This window comes from Oryzias latipes, chromosome 1 (genome assembly GCF_002234675.1).
Source record: "Oryzias latipes chromosome 1, ASM223467v1".
NCBI lineage: Eukaryota > Metazoa > Chordata > Actinopteri > Beloniformes > Adrianichthyidae > Oryzias > Oryzias latipes.
The window spans coordinates 17,083,063-17,098,807 of record NC_019859.2 but is presented as its reverse complement, the minus strand read 5'-3'; the positions used below and the strand labels follow the sequence as shown (position 1 = coordinate 17,098,807).

Sequence of the window (15,745 nt, the reverse complement as noted above, 5' to 3'; positions counted from 1 at the left end):
TAAAACATTTAATATTACAACTTACTGTTTAAGCTGGTATGCATTGAAAAAGAACTGTATGGTAAAATGTGCATTTGCCCAGTTAAAACATTTTTTCACACCATGCACTGTTTACTTTTTTGAATGCTGAATGGGAGAGTAAAATGACAGCAAGAGTATAAAAGACTGAGCACTTATGGTAGTTGAACATCACAATTCTTTGTACTGATGGACTTTTTTCTTTAAAGAGACATCCCATAAATGTTTTTGATTTTTTAGTTGCAATTATTTCTTACAGCTATTGCTCAACTTTAGTAAAGGATTAAAAAAAAATTGTAAAAATCAGTTTCAATACAAAAACTATTATTATACATTTTACATCAAGACAAACATACAGATAATGTGAAACGGAATAAAATAAACTAAATAGGGTTCCAGCAGTAGGAATATCTTGAGTAAAGAATTAAAATGAATTTATAACAGCTTTTTTCTGCTGTACTTCATCAACCGCCGTGCTACTGCGGGAACTGTCGTAAAATGTCGCAACGTCACTGACGCGTCAAGAGCCAAACCAAAACAGCGGGCATGTTTGAAAGCAAGAGTTTCCGTGGTGACCGACAGCGGTGACAAGAGCTAACATCATCTTCTAGTTTGTGGGAGACTATATCAACAAGTAATGAAAGTTTACGTACTACCGCTTGGATAATATAGTGTCGGTACTTTCACAGGACTTTCATTAGTCTGCTGTTGTGGGAAGTAACGTTTCGTTGATGCTTGGCTAATCAAAATGGTAGCTGACATTCTTGTATCAGTTGATATTGCAAAAAGTGCCGCAGCTGTTATTCTTTCAATGTTAGTTTCTATTCAGTCTACTCTCAATTACGTCAGGTAAAGTGCAAATACTGAAATGTTTTAGCCCCGTTGAGTTATTCTCTGCCTAAAGGACCAGAAGCATGTAAAAGTCCCTGGGATTTCTATTTGCTCCGATCGTCTATGAGTTTTCCCAGCAGCCTTATTAATGTGACTTCCTTGCAGTCCGAGAATGGATTCCAACAGTGAAGCTCGCATCTTGGATCTGGAGGAGGAGGTGAAGAATTTATCCAACGAGTTAACGCAATGCCAGGTCTGTAAAACCACGTTGTTTAAGTATATTTGCTGTGTAAAATCTGTACGATTTGATTTGTTGTCTATTATACCTGCAAGAAATGTGCTTTCATGTTAACAGCATTTAATAAAAGGCTGTCAGTATGATATGCAGAATAACCACTAAGTCCCAGTTTATTACTTTTCATGAAACTGAGTTGCTCAAATATGTTTTTTTAATTCATACATTCAGTCCCTTAGACAAGTTTAAATAAAAGTTTCTGTTTTGATCCAGTTCCACTGAGCATTTGCAAACTGCTACAAATGACTAATATCCAAATGACTTTCTTCAAAACTAAAGTTTATTTTAGTTTCCTTCACTCTTGTCCTTTGTCTCTGAACGGCAGCATCTAACAATAAAGACGCCTTATAGATGGCTGGTATGGTTGTCCAGAGAAAACTCCACTTTCAGGGTTTATATCTGAGATGTAGAGGTTGCTGCTCCTCTTGACCTTAAAATAGGATGAAAATATTGAGGGAGGTGATATTTTGGACTTGGAGAACAGCACATGCTTCAAAGCATAGTAGTCTTCTGACTCAGCCTCCAGCAGATAAAATCATCACATAAAAAAACTCTTACCACTTAGGAATTGTGAAAGTAATCAAGTTTTATAAAAGATTTTCTGTTTTAGAAGAATGCATAAAGCCTTTTTTTCTATTTCAGATTTTTTTTTTAATTATTCATGAACTTATAATATAGCTAGTGAAAAACTGTTTAGATGCACACCTTTCTTCTGTATTTTATGTAACTATATAGGGATATTAGGAAGCAGTAAGAAGTATTCAGCTTCATTTTGTAAACCTGTTTAGAGAGGCCTGCATATTCACCACCAGGTGGTGTCTAATGACATGAGGATACTGACCCAGCATGTGGAACTTTAAATATCCACATAATGTTGCAGGGGGCAGAAGAAATTTAAAGTTGATGAATATGAAGGTTTAAGCTTCAGTTTTGTTAGATGAGTTTCCATCTACATTTTCCAAGTCCCAATATCTCTATTGGTAATCCATCTACCAACTTTTCTGATAAAACCTCGGGATTCTTCCTTTTAAAGATGCTTTAAGACCAAAATTAGAGTTAAAAGCCTTTTTTTTTGCAGTGACAGAGTATCTTTGGAGGCTTATTTAGTGTGGTCACCTTTTCAAAACATTTTTATTTCTGTAGTTTGTCTTCCAGCAGTGCTCTACAGCCTGTTCAAAAATGTGAAAAGCACTTTATTACTTCAGCTTTATATTCAGCAGACTGATTTTATTCATTGTAAAATCTAAATGTACGGTATTTGTAAGGCACATCACTGGTGTGATTCATTAATATGTTAGGAGTTTTGAACAAGTGTGAACTCATGCACCTTTGTAGAGGCTGCCAGACAAGAAAAGGGTCACATAAAGTATTGTTGTTTGACATTTTACTCTAAACACAGTCAGAAAAAAACACACGCTTCATAGGTTAATTGATGATTCTGAATTGTTCTGGCTTCTGTTTGGCAAAGGCCAACAGTAGCCAGGTTAGGCTCTGGCAGGCCCATGACCCCTAAAGGGATACAGCGGGTTAAGAAAATGGATGGATCTTACTCTAAACTTTGAAGCTTTGATATGTGACCAAATGAGTTTTTGTTAGATGAAAAAAAAATCAGTGAGATTGAATATCAGCAGTTAAACAATACATAAACAGAAATCCCTTTGCTAGATGGACACAAGCATCTGAAGGTTCTGCATGATTGGGTAAAAGGGGTGCTACATTATCACCTATGTCCGTTGCTGATACTTAAAGCAGTCAGTTACTAATCTAATCCTATGCAAGTACAATATAAGCACATATTTGGGAGTTGTTGTTTTTTTAAGCTAAATTCTTTTACAAAAGTGAAACTCATTTGCATGAAAGTGAACAATAATTTAAAAAAAAGGCCATTGGCATTTAAAAAATTTGAATGTATGCTTGGTACATACAAATCTAAAATATGTACAAATATAATCATTCATTCATTGTGTTAAATGAACTCGTTTTGCAAACTCAAACCCTAATTTAAGGTTCTAGGTGTCATATTTGAGGTTTGTCTTCGTACTGACTTGGAGGTCGTCCTTGGTGGTCTTGTGCAAACGTGAGCGTCAGAGATTTTGTAAATTTAATAAGAGCCGTGAGTTTTACAGTGTACATTTTAAATAGTGGCATTTGAATACCACTGATGTCCTAAGTCTTTGGCGAGATGTATTTCAGGAGGGCCATTAACTACAAAGAGTTTGATCTGTCAGGCAGCAAATGGTCCTGCTAGACAGTGCTAATTTACTAATATGTGCTGAATTCCAGTGGCTCTCTCTGTTGTGTTTAGCCCATGGTGTTTTAGTTTCCAGATTCAAAATGAATAATTCAGCAATCATCAAAAAGACATTCAGTGCATCTTTAAGCACACATACGGCAGAGGAGAGCTTTTGATGAGCATCCTGACCGAACTGTTGTCAGCGCAACAGCTAATGGCAGCTAAAAGCCCGACAGAGGGGGCGACCACATATTTTAGATACACAGTGTTGCTTGATATCAACTCAAGCTGCATTCCAGGGTTGATGTATTTATTTTTTGGTGAAATTTCTGCCCACCTTAAGTCATTGCCCTCCCCCCAGACGCACACAGACACTAGCACTCAGTTACACTGACAAGTACAGGACCATCTCTCCACTTTATATGTTCAGCTCATGGCCTTATCAAGGTCTGATGCTGCCATCTTGGTAAATAATTGATTAGACACTTTCTAGAAGGGGGTTAAAATTCATGTACTAATTGGAGACCAGTAAATCCCTGTGGGAGGGAGGACTTTTATCTTATGATGATGTGAACATAATTTATCAGATAATTTTATATTAAGTTGATCTGGTATAATTCTGTCTTTTAATGTCAGAAAATGTAGCTCTTAGATGTCCCTCATTAAATGTAATGTAGCTTCAAATGTTTGAAAAGCCAGCGAGACAATTTGAATTGGAAATGCATCGGCTAGGTTTGCCGGTTTTGAGTTGACACCCTCCGTCAACAGTTTTGACTTTCTTTGGGTTAAGTTACTTTGGAGCTGCGCTGGAAAACACATTTAGAGAGCTATTTATTAATAAGGAAGCGGCAGGCTCCACTGCTGTGTTTTGATTGGGATTCTTGCTCCCAAGTCATAAATAGTTCATAATGACAAGTGTCAATGCTCACTTCCCTTGAGTCGAAGGTCACATCTCAGAGATGGAGATCTCTGCAAAAAGAGCCTCATGATTAAAAAGGAAGTGCTAGATAAAAAAAATACAGCTTTGTACAAGTTGTTTAAATTATTAATTGACTCCCCCCTTACTGCCTTATGGTAATGTCAAGAAGCATCGTATTCAGTTTAGTCAATTCTGATGTGTTACCTGTTTTCCTTTTAGGAATTCATTAAGATCAAACTTATTGTTGATGCTAAAAGTATACAAAAATACTTTTTTTTTCTGAAGTAACAGCTCTTGACATGCTTTTTTTGTTTTGTTTTTTTAACAGGCAGACAAGGAGTTTGTGTGGTCTCTATGGAAACGCTTGCAAGTGGCAAATCCTGATTTGACCCAGGCTGTCAGTTTGGTAGTTGAGCGGTGAGTGGATTCTTCATCTTTCACGTTGCCACCGGAGAAGCTCAACAGTTGAAGGTGGCTTTATCTCACACACACAAAAAAATAATATATATATTTATATGTGTGTGTGAAAGTCATTTAGTGGGTTTTTCAAGCACCTTGTCCATTCTATAGGGGTTATGAGGGAATCTGGAGCAAACGCTGATTTAAGCCTTCTTATCCCCCATCTTTCAGTTCAAACAGTGGAAACCGTTTTAATGAAAACACTTTCCCTCTGCGGCTCATACGCTGGACAATTGAAACAGTGCTGCCAAATTCTGATCTTTCTTGGATAAATTGTAAGATTTGATAAGACCCTTTTTTCCTGGATGGGTAAGCCACAAGGAAAACAGCAGCATGGGAACTTTCAGAGAAGCTTTCATTCCTGACGACAGACATTTAGATTAATAAAATATTTCCCCTTTACTATAGGAATAAAACAAGACTTAAAATTGGCTTATCCAGAAAGTTGGAACACAATTCAATGGAATGCTTTATTAAATCCTTTTTATAATGTCCCACTACAATCATCTTTTGATCTATTGTAAAAATCCTTCCCAGTGGTCTTTTAATTATGATTATGCCGGTTTTAGCCAAAATTAAAAAATAAAACCTGTGTCCTTTTCTAAGACATAGTTTCTGCAGAGCTGCAATAGTTCATTAGAAATTTGCCTCTGAGTTGTGGGTGAGACTGTGGTTGGCACTTTTCCTGATTGACAAGCATTTGAATAAAGAAATACTCAGAAATGTAAATTTCAGCTTAATTTTCTTCAGATATGTCCTCCATTATAAAAAAATGCCTCAAGAAGATGTTAAAAACATCGCAAAAACATGGTTTTCATCGAAGTGTGACCATTTTACGTTTGAACATACGTACACACTTATTGGTATGTGACTTAGTTCTTGAGGTACATTAGTGGGCTGAAAATGCTGCCTAAATGCATTTACTGCAACTTGCAGAAGGCACCCCCCCCCCCCCCCCCGTTTTTTTTTTTAGAACCACTGCTTCTCGGTTCTAATCTACACTCTCTACAGTTCCTTATAGTCCTCTTAGGAAAGGCATCAAAGAATGCTGGTCCTCTGAGACTGGAAGTGGAACATGCACCTAGAGAGCATATGTGCATTGAATCACCTGATGCGCAAGAGGATATTGACATGGTAATTGTGTCGACTCCAGTCAAGCGCTGGTGCCCGCTGGGAATTGCCATTCATCCCTCTCTCCCCTTACCATGTGGATCTTGTAAAGGGATTGGTTGGTTGCTCAGGACAGAATGAACAGAGCCCAATATGTGAGGAGATGCAGCTTAGCCTGCCTGTGTTCCAGCCTCTCCAAGAACAACAGAAATGTATTTTAGTGTCTATCAGGGGAGAGGATTGTTCAGAAGAGACCAAAAGAAAAAGAAATAAAAAGAAAGACCTAAGAGATGGGCGATGTAAAGGGACAGGAGATGAGGGATTAGAATGGGTGGTCCCAGGTGTTCTTATACAGTTAAAACCGACGTGTCCCCAAATGCTGTCTTGTTTTTGTCTGCCTAATGTATAACCAAAAAAAAATCCAAATTCATGTTAATCCACTTAGTTAGTTAGAACATTGTCTGTCACAGAAACTTTGCCCAGAAAACCCTAAGGGAGAAAAAACAGACGGATGTCTTTTTATATGAAGGAATTATTTCACAAATGTTTGTTTTTGGATTTCGAAGAAATGTAACAAGCCAATTATGGAAGGCATTATATTTGCTAAGCAATCAAATATGTTTTTTTTCCTTCTTTCCTTCAGTGAGAAACACAAAACTGAGATTAAGGACAGGAAGGTGTTGGAGATCCTCCAGTGCAAAGACTACATGATACAGGAGCTAGAACAGGTACACTGCAGTTCTGCTTTTAATACGCTGAAAACCAAGTACATGCTGATCATATAAAAAATGAACTTAAAACTGCAACAAGGTGTTCAGATTCTACTGTCCAAGCCTGCCATCATGTACTCAACTGAATATTTCTTGTTTGTGATGCCCTTTGCATTGCTAGGACAAATGAGTCTTTATTCCTTTATCGCCCAAAGAAAAAGTAAAACACATGAAACAAGTTTAGATGTAATGCAAAGTTTTATTAAACTTCCTGAACCTGATGACATATGGGTTTACAATGACCAATGTAATTTACTTGATATCATCATCATTTTTGCATCACTTTGTTCATTAAAAAAAAGTTAATTCTAATTGAGACTACCGGTATACTGATGTTTGCCACGTCTTTTTAGCACTTACTAATGCTGTAATGATGTGCGGCAAAAGAATCATAAATATTTAGCGTTCCTGTTGAAAAAGTAAACACAGAAAAGACATTAACATGTTAGAAAAGAAGTTCTCTCTCACCATTAACTGGAGATTGTCTTGATTGAAAAAACATCTGAAATATAGGATTCCATGTTGGGATGGAAAAACAAAACAAACATTTAATTCATTGAATTTATCCTTACTCAAACAATAAAATATTAACTCAAGAAAAAATAGATTTCCTTTCAAACGTTTTTTGTATTTTTCAAAACTGCTCTTGTGTTCATATTCAATGTAGCAGTTTATATTTTTTAGGATTGTTCTACCTGACTGTTTGGCTTAAAATAAAATCTATGTGAAAACATTTTTTACAAAAATATACAAATATATCTTAAATGGAATTTAATCAAGAATTAGGCAGTGAATTCCGCCTTATTCCTGAGTGCAGTAAAACGTCTAAACTCTAAGTTTACTTTTTGAAATACTAAAGTAATTCATAATTTTTCATGAATTAATTGATTTTTAAATTATTGGAAATTCTTATGCAAACCTATTTCTCTTTTAGCCAGTTAATCCAGTGTTTATGGATACCTTTGGGGTATGGACAATAAAATACACACTTTTAAACTCAGAGATATACATTTGAGATAAAAAAAATGTATTCAAATATAATATAATCCACCCAAAATGACACATTTGACATTGTTAACCACTTGAATCGCGTGTGTTTTTCTTTATATTAAATTAGCAATAACTTTCGCTAACTACTCTCACATTATACACTGGGATAAGGGAAAAAGAAAATGTTTCATTTCTTTATTGGATCTGGTGGCCACTTGGCCTTTTAAAAAGGTATGCAAAATTGCTAAAAGGTTTTGTCTTAAAGGTATGGAGGTATTGTGTGTCCATTTTTGTCCATTTTCAATTTTCTAATGTAATATATTCATTCTTGAATGCAATTCAAAAGTTTTCTTTTCTGATCTCTTTGTCCAGACCTCCTAACTTTACATGCTCCGCTCCTTTCATCTGTCAGTTGAGTTAGTGCTGCTGGAGTTCAGGTTGTTCTTGCCTAGCTCATTATCTGTGTTTGAATGTATTTTCTGCTCTCCAGTATAAATCTCTATTAAAGCCCTTCTGTTCTTAGCATGACCGGCTAGAAGTAGTAAGTAACGCTAAATCCGCTATTTGGATAATTCTGAGCAATATTCCTCAACGGAGCAATTAATTTCATCCCGAGCACAGTGTTATTGAAGACAGTGTACCCACAGCTGGCTGTGGATTACCATCCAATGCATGACCTTTTCTAAAGCAGTGTTAAGGAACCATTCTCCTCCTTCTGAGCCCACAAGAGTTGTCAAATACCAAGTAGATGTCATTAAAAGTGGGAAATCATGAAATCTGTGACACTTTCATTCTCTTTGGCTAAGCAAATTGTACATTGTATCAACAATTAATACTTTCCAGTTCTATTTATTTATTTTAAGCGCAAGGGTGCTTTTTGAGCAATTTTAGACAGGACCCACTTCTGTTCCAACATTAAAAAATTAAAGAGTTTTATTTTCTCTTTGCAGTTTTTATGAATGTAGTTTGGCACATTCAGCATTCATTTTACTGATTTTAAGAGAATAATTAATGATCCTGTATGTTTTTGTTGTTTGCCAGGTGCTACAATTGACTGTATAAAAGAACTGGACTGAGTGACCCCTCACCTCTCACGTTCCAAATGGGAAGTACCCGATGGTCCCAAGAAGCCAAAATCCCATAGACTTCTATTGAGAAATAAACAACTATTACTTAGTCTTTATGTTTGTAAGAATAACCATTCTAGCCCAGATACTTTAGTTTTAATTTTTGATCATTTTACTAATAATAATTTATCTATAAGTCATTCACGTTATAAACTGTCCAATCAGATGCCTCAATAAAAGTAGGTGGCCTCCTGTCGAACTTTCTAAGTGTTTGATTGACAGATTCGCCCAAGCCCACTTTCAATTGGTAGGGGTGTGGCCTTCCAGCAAACCAAGTCTTGATTGAAGAGAGTGGTTGTCATGAAAATGTTTATTCAGACCAATCAATGGTTCCTGATGGCAACGTATATACACTGAAAAAGCAGCAATCGAATTGACTTTATTTCATTACAACTGGAAGAAAATCTTCTTCTAAATGTCACACTACTCAGTCCAGTTCTCATTTACAGTCAATGGATTCTAAACAATAAGTCTCAGTAGCCTGCAACTTACTGCTCTGTTTGCTTCGGTTTTATTAGTGTCCAGTGCTTTTCTCTTTATTCTTCTGTTTCTATGAATCTGCCACAGAAAGTGAAGGAACACAAGCAGGAAATTGACAACTTGTTGCAAAAAAGAACAACAGTTGAAGAGGAGGGAGCCTTAAAAAAGGAGGAGTTGAAAGCTCTGCAGGAACACCTGACCAGAAAGAGTCAAGAACTTGAGGTAGGTAGAACATTCTTTTCTGCAGGATTTCCGATTTTAAAGTCTCGTTTCTATATGACATGCAACACAAGAAGCCCCCATAGCTGAGGCCTCAGGCATTTGAATCATTTAGTGGATGGTAAGGGTTCTTCATGCCTCTTGAACAGAATCTGTCTTCCTCTCTGTTCTTTATCCTTACTATGTCTCACCCACTCTTGGGTTCAGTTTTCTCTCCTTCTACTGACAACAGAGAATCCTTCACAACTGGAAACTGTGTGCCTGATGGAAAAAGGGAGCTAAGAAAAGGAGGTTGTTACCTGCACATAAATACTTAATGCCTCCTTCAGTGGAGGAAAGTGTACACTGCACACGTGATGGTGTGGCTTCTCTCTAATTATGCTTAGATGGGACACGGTTATGATTAATTAATAAAGAAATGGTCCTTCCACAGGCTTGGTTGCGTCTCATGGTGAGAAATGGTGGGGGACAGCATCAAAGGATACCTGGGTTGAATCTAATGGGTCTTGCAGCAAACAGCATTCTCATTAGGATCTTTCATTAAAGCTGACAGTCTGGCCCCTATGCCCATATGAGGCCGGCTCTTGCAGCACGTCTTGGCCCATACCAACCAACACCTGCTCGCTAGGGTCCAGTCCTCCAGTTCAGATGACCTTGGCCAATCAGCAACCTACGCGGGGGGCTTGTACAGAAAAGCCGATTTCACTGTTTATGTATTCATTTCAGCTCCAGCCCTATGGGCTACTCCGCTTTTTGTGTCTCCAGGCTTCCCTCTTTATTTTCTCATTATTATTGTGTATTTTTGTGTGTGTGAGTGTGGTTTTTTTTGTGTTGTCGCCATTGTTTACTTTACCCTCTCCTTTTCTTACACACACACACACACACACACACACTCCCTATGTGTGTCCAGGAAATGAAGACCAAAAGTATGAAGAAAGAAGAGGAGGAGCAGCAGGTGGTGCATGCTCTGGAGAAGGAAAAAGAGGGATTAATGTCCTGCTGTGCTGCCCTGAGAGCTGACCTGGAGGAGAAACAGCAGCAGGTCAACAGTCAGCAAGACCAGAAGAATGCCGCCCAGGCCAGATTAAAGGTATGAGCGCAGGGACAGAACCATTAGAGCCACAAAGACCTTGAACTCTTTAATCTCCCATCCCCCCCCCCACACACACACACACTCCCTATGAATGTAGAAAAAACTTTGATCAAACCCTAAAATTACCATCTGACATGCGACTGATTTAAAGGGTTTGCAGTATTGTCATTTTTCCCCTAATACACAATATTAAAATATTTTATTTATTTTTGTTGTAGATAAATATAATGCGATAGAAACTACAGCTTTTTAGAATTTGTTTATTTCAAGCAATCAAAACTTTGGATGATTGATTGTGACTTGATTGGAAGAATAAAGATTAAAAGTAAAAGAAGATGCATCTCCATATATGTACATTCACATACACATGTAATTTATGCCATTATAATTACCGTAGTCTTAAATCATAAATAGACATATTTGTACACTGATACTATTGCTGTTTAAGCATTCAAATTGAAATTAAATCCTTTTTGCTCGTCCTTTCTTTTTACTTTGTTAGGAATTTTTTTGCAGATTTGTACTTGCATGCCATTAATTATAATTTTGTACAATGCATATTTATTAGTACCTCGGTTTCACATTATTTTGAATACTCGACTTGGATTATGAAAAATATGGGAATTCACTGAGTAATTCGACAACTTGTTTGACACAAATAATAAGTTTCAGAAAATGTATAGATTGACACAATTGCACACAGTTCTGACACAATCAGAAATTTTCGGGAACTGATTGCACAGTTTCAAGTATCCGAGTATTCAGATACTTGATACAGATCTAGAATGGGTCTTAGGCCCTCTCAATTTTCCCACCTCTGTGTTACATAGCAGGTTAAAATATAGAAGCAGCATGATCTGACATAGTCTACAGAATTTAGAAATATTTATTTCCCAGAAAGAATCTTTTTCTTTCAGTTTGTCACAAAAAATGTGACTTTTTTTCTGAAGTGAAGAGTTTTGCACCTCATTCAGTCCTACAAAGTCAGTTTTGCTTCTTCCAGAGGAGATTAAGAGCACAAATACAGTACTTTAGATCGGCAAATAAAGTTGATTTGATTAAGTGATCATCAGTAAGTGTTTTGGACAATTGTTCAGCCCTTTTGGACACAAAAGAGTTTTGCAACACAAAGCTGAATGGAGGGGAGAAGCTGGTTTTAGAGCAGCCAGTCTTGCCGTTTATGAAAAGAAAGCTGTAGGTTCCTTTGTAACTGTTAAGAGTCAGACACTTTACATTGAGAAAGAAGACAGATAGAGAAATCATTGTTTCCAAAAGAGTCTGGCAAACCTTAATATAAGACAGCATTTACAACCCTGGTCGTTTGTCTCATTGCTTAGACATATACGTGCGTGGGTCTTTCTAAAAAAAAGGTGCCGTGGTTCTTTTCACTATTCTTTTAATTATTAACTCCAGGTATAGTGACCTGGAATTCAGTAAACAGAAAAGATGCATTGTCTTTGTGTGTTTTGTCACCTGTCAGATCACCACCAATCAGAGCTCAATAGAAAAATCTGTTGAGAGGACGGTTGTGTCCATGTTTGTTTAAAATACTCATCAACTACCACACACCACCTAAACAACATCGTTTGGTCACTTTTTGTCTTTTAAACATTATTCTAAGCCAAAGTGACTAAACATTGTTTTAGCATTTAGATGTGACTACAAACACATTTAAAGTAACTATGAGTCGCTTAAATCACTGTGAATCACTGCTAGCAAGCTAACAAGGACATCTTTTCTTTTCCTACAGGTCTCTACCCTTATAGAAGCAAGACTTTGATAATGTGATTGAATCAGTCATCTAATTTCATTGGAGTACTTGTGTTGTACCCAGTCTTACTTTTAATTCCTCCATTATGGATTCCACAGTTCCAATCTGACTTATACATTCTAAATTAAATTAAAAAAGAATCTCTGGAGCAGTCCAACTCCACAATTCAGTTCAAAACACTAGTTTTGTTTTAAGAAACTAATGCCTAATTTATGTAACATGCTTTGATGAAAGATATTCTGAATTTGTTTTAGTCTGACTTAAGTATTCTGTTTATTCTCCTACACCAGGATCTTGAAAAGGACCTGCATAATACTTTGCTGGAGCTGTCCACCTTGCAGAGACACAGTAACGATCTCCAAGCGCAGCTCACTACCAAGGAGAGGGAAGTGGCAACAAAAGAGGAGCAACTTCATCGCCTTTGGTATGTTCTAGCAACTAAAAAAAGGTTCTTCCTTTTGTAAATAACCCACTTCACCCTTCAAAATAGGGAAACTTTGTCATTTTTTACACGATAGAAAAATGTATTATTCCCATATAGATATCCTTCTGAAATGCATATCACTTTACATGGGTTACTTCACAAGGAATTAGGTTCCATGTTTGAAGGATTGGGGGTGACATGGATTCCTTCCTTTCTGGCTCACTTAAAGCCATTTTATAAGCCCTGCCAAGTGGATTTGCGTTATAAGGGAAAGAAAAGGGAACGGGGCCGGCTTTGGCTAAGCTTTAGTCGATACTATAAAAACTTTGAGAACTCCAGGAGCCTTACTGGTAATCTTACCCTTTTTTCTAACTACTTTTGTCTTTTAAGACCAGAGGCAATCGGACATGTCAGTCACACCAGTGTTGCATCTTTAGCTAGCTTATTTATAACAATAGTGAATTATAATTTCACAGGAGTGAAATACAGACTCACAGATGATCACAAAAACAGTTCTTTAAAAACTGTGAAAAGTTGTAATTTTGAATAATTAAGAGACATTTTGTTAAAGACCTTTTTTTTAAATTGTTAACTAAGGAAATACAATATTGTACTCACTGGTTGCCATTTTCATTGCCCTTTTCTTTTCCTGCATTTTGCTGCAAATTTAAATCATCCATTGATTTGGTAGCAGCGTTATGCATTTAGAAATATTTACATGGTCAACAGAGCCTTTTGAATGCTACACCAAAAGAGAAAACATTTCATTTTGATGGCTGAAGAACTGTTCGTCTCTAGAAGGCCTGCACAATAAATCCCAAATTATTGTTATCGCGATATCAAGCTGTGCAATACGCTTATCCCAAAAGTCAGCGAAAATTGCAATAAATGATTACCATAAATGTGCCAAAACAATCTTATGGCAGCTTGAAGTGTTTAATGAATCAAATAAATCCATTTATGCATTTGACCAATCAGATGGACGCCTTCACATCCTGGATAATTAGTTATGCGAGTTTAGTTGATCAGTTCAATATCATTTTATGTCTTTTCAGTGTATATTTTGTAAATGACAATCTTGTGAATCACAAGTTTCCCCTTTCTAACATTCTTTGTTTCAAATATTTTGGCAAATCTAAAAAAAGGGTTATTAAATGTCTAGGATGTATTATCTATCACTTATGATCTAGGATTCATTAAAGGGCAAATTTAGAATTTGGACTTTTAGTTGGATGGTTTTTATTTCGTGTTCTGTGTGTTTTTGTAGTTGTGACTTTGCAGATGTGCAGACTCTGTACAGACAGAGCTCAGAGCATGCAGCGGAGCAAAGCCACCTGATCAAACAGCTGGAGGTACTCAATCTAGACACACAACGAGTCCTGAGGAACCAGGAGGAGGCACACACTGCTGACACCACCTCATATCAGAGGGTATTCACAGCCACACACGTGCGACAATCCTCAATCTCAGCATCGCTATAGCCAATTTGTTGAATTCCATTCTCCCCTTAGCTACTATGGTGATTTATTTGCCACTTTGCTGTAATTTACAGTCATTGCACTGTTCTGAGAACATTTCTCTAAAACTGTTATGGTGCTGTTGATGCTCTCCGGATACCTGCTGACTATTCAACTTCAGTTAGGATTTGAAAATATGTTTGCACAAAATAAATCATTTAATTTTGAAACATTAAGGTATGGATCTTTTGTATTTTTAAAAAGGAGATTTGCTAGTATAATCTAATAGAGTTGTGAAGAAATAACATTTTACCATCCTGGCATTGATCTTGAAATGAATTTAACAGCTGTCTTTTCACTTTTCAGTAGATTAAACTTTTTATATTTTTATTGCTAAATTTAGCAGCTGTAAAGTTGACTGCAGCTCAGCTTGTTGCAGAAACGCAGTGGGTGGATGTATTTTATGAATAAAGAAGTTGCACATTGGCACTGACAGCTTAAGCAACAGAAAGAAACACTTCAAAAATATACATTCACCCCCATAAAAGGCTCATATCTCCACTTTGCTCTTGTTTTCTGTCTTTTGATTAACTTTGCCAAAATCAAAAAGACATATTTTCTGTAGAGCAACTGTAGTGCATTAGAAATTCACCTCTAAGTTGTGGGATGGGCAGTTGGCGCAGGGTAGGCCCGCCCTTGCTTCCCGACAGCCATCTGTTTACACTCTTGCCCGTTAGCTTACAGCCCCTCACAACCCCAACCTGACATTACTGGTGCAAAAATAATGGCGAGCAATATTGGAGCTATGCAGCTGTATAGTTTTTAGCCAGTTTGCCAGCTCACTAGAGGAAAACAAAGACGTATATGGAATTATTTGTCTGCAAGTGGATGTGCATCAGAATAGAGCCAAGCAGGGAGCTTGTGGCTTGCCGTTGTACGTTTTTCATAACAAATATAAGCTTTTCAAACTGCATTTTTTTTCATCTGCATCTGATACACCATGATGTGAATATAGAAATACTCTGAAATGCAATTTTAAGCTTGATTTTCTTCAAACATGTACTCCGTCATCAGAAAAAAACTGCCACAAGAAGACGTTAAAGCCAGTAACAGCACAGTGTTCTTCGGAGTAGGTCTTTAAATGCTATTTCCCTTTTTTCCAACACCATCCTTCTGTTTGTTGACAGCTTTACAAGGAGTTGAGTCAGTGCTACCAGGCTCTCGTAATGAGTGAATCCAAGCTCCGTCAAAGTCACCAGGAACTCAGAAGCCAGTTAGCTGACAAAGACCAGCTCATCTCACAACTACAGGCTCAACTACAGAAACAACAAGAGCAAATTCAACATCCTCAGCAGCAGCAGCAACAGCAGGCTCAACATGTAACCCTTTACTCCTCGTCAAACAAACAAACCAACTTCAAGGTAACCTCCTTTTTAAGTTTTACTACTATTTTCAAAACTATTTTTATTTATATTTTTTGATAAAACGTCCCTTTCTCCACTTTTCACGAATGCTTTTTCTGCTATGATTTTAGTGACAGTTTTTTAAA

General features: G+C 36.9%; 1 protein-coding gene across 3 annotated transcripts in view; it reads left to right on the top strand.

The window, feature by feature from the left end:
* The first annotated feature begins 500 nt into the window (after positions 1-500).
* Positions 501-15,745, top strand: part of cntln (centlein) — a 90,874-nt gene continuing 75,629 nt past the window's right edge. For all 3 annotated transcript variants that reach the window (XM_023960314.1, XM_023960276.1, XM_023960244.1), the window contains exons 1-9: positions 501-652; positions 1,015-1,102; positions 4,625-4,713; positions 6,509-6,593; positions 9,320-9,454; positions 10,362-10,541; positions 12,606-12,739; positions 14,007-14,169; positions 15,384-15,617. In XM_023960314.1, coding sequence (XP_023816082.1) covers positions 1,022-1,102; positions 4,625-4,713; positions 6,509-6,593; positions 9,320-9,454; positions 10,362-10,541; positions 12,606-12,739; positions 14,007-14,169; positions 15,384-15,617 — 1,101 coding nt within the window. In that variant the 5' untranslated portion in view covers positions 501-652; positions 1,015-1,021. The remainder of the gene's footprint in view (positions 653-1,014; positions 1,103-4,624; positions 4,714-6,508; positions 6,594-9,319; positions 9,455-10,361; positions 10,542-12,605; positions 12,740-14,006; positions 14,170-15,383; positions 15,618-15,745) is intronic.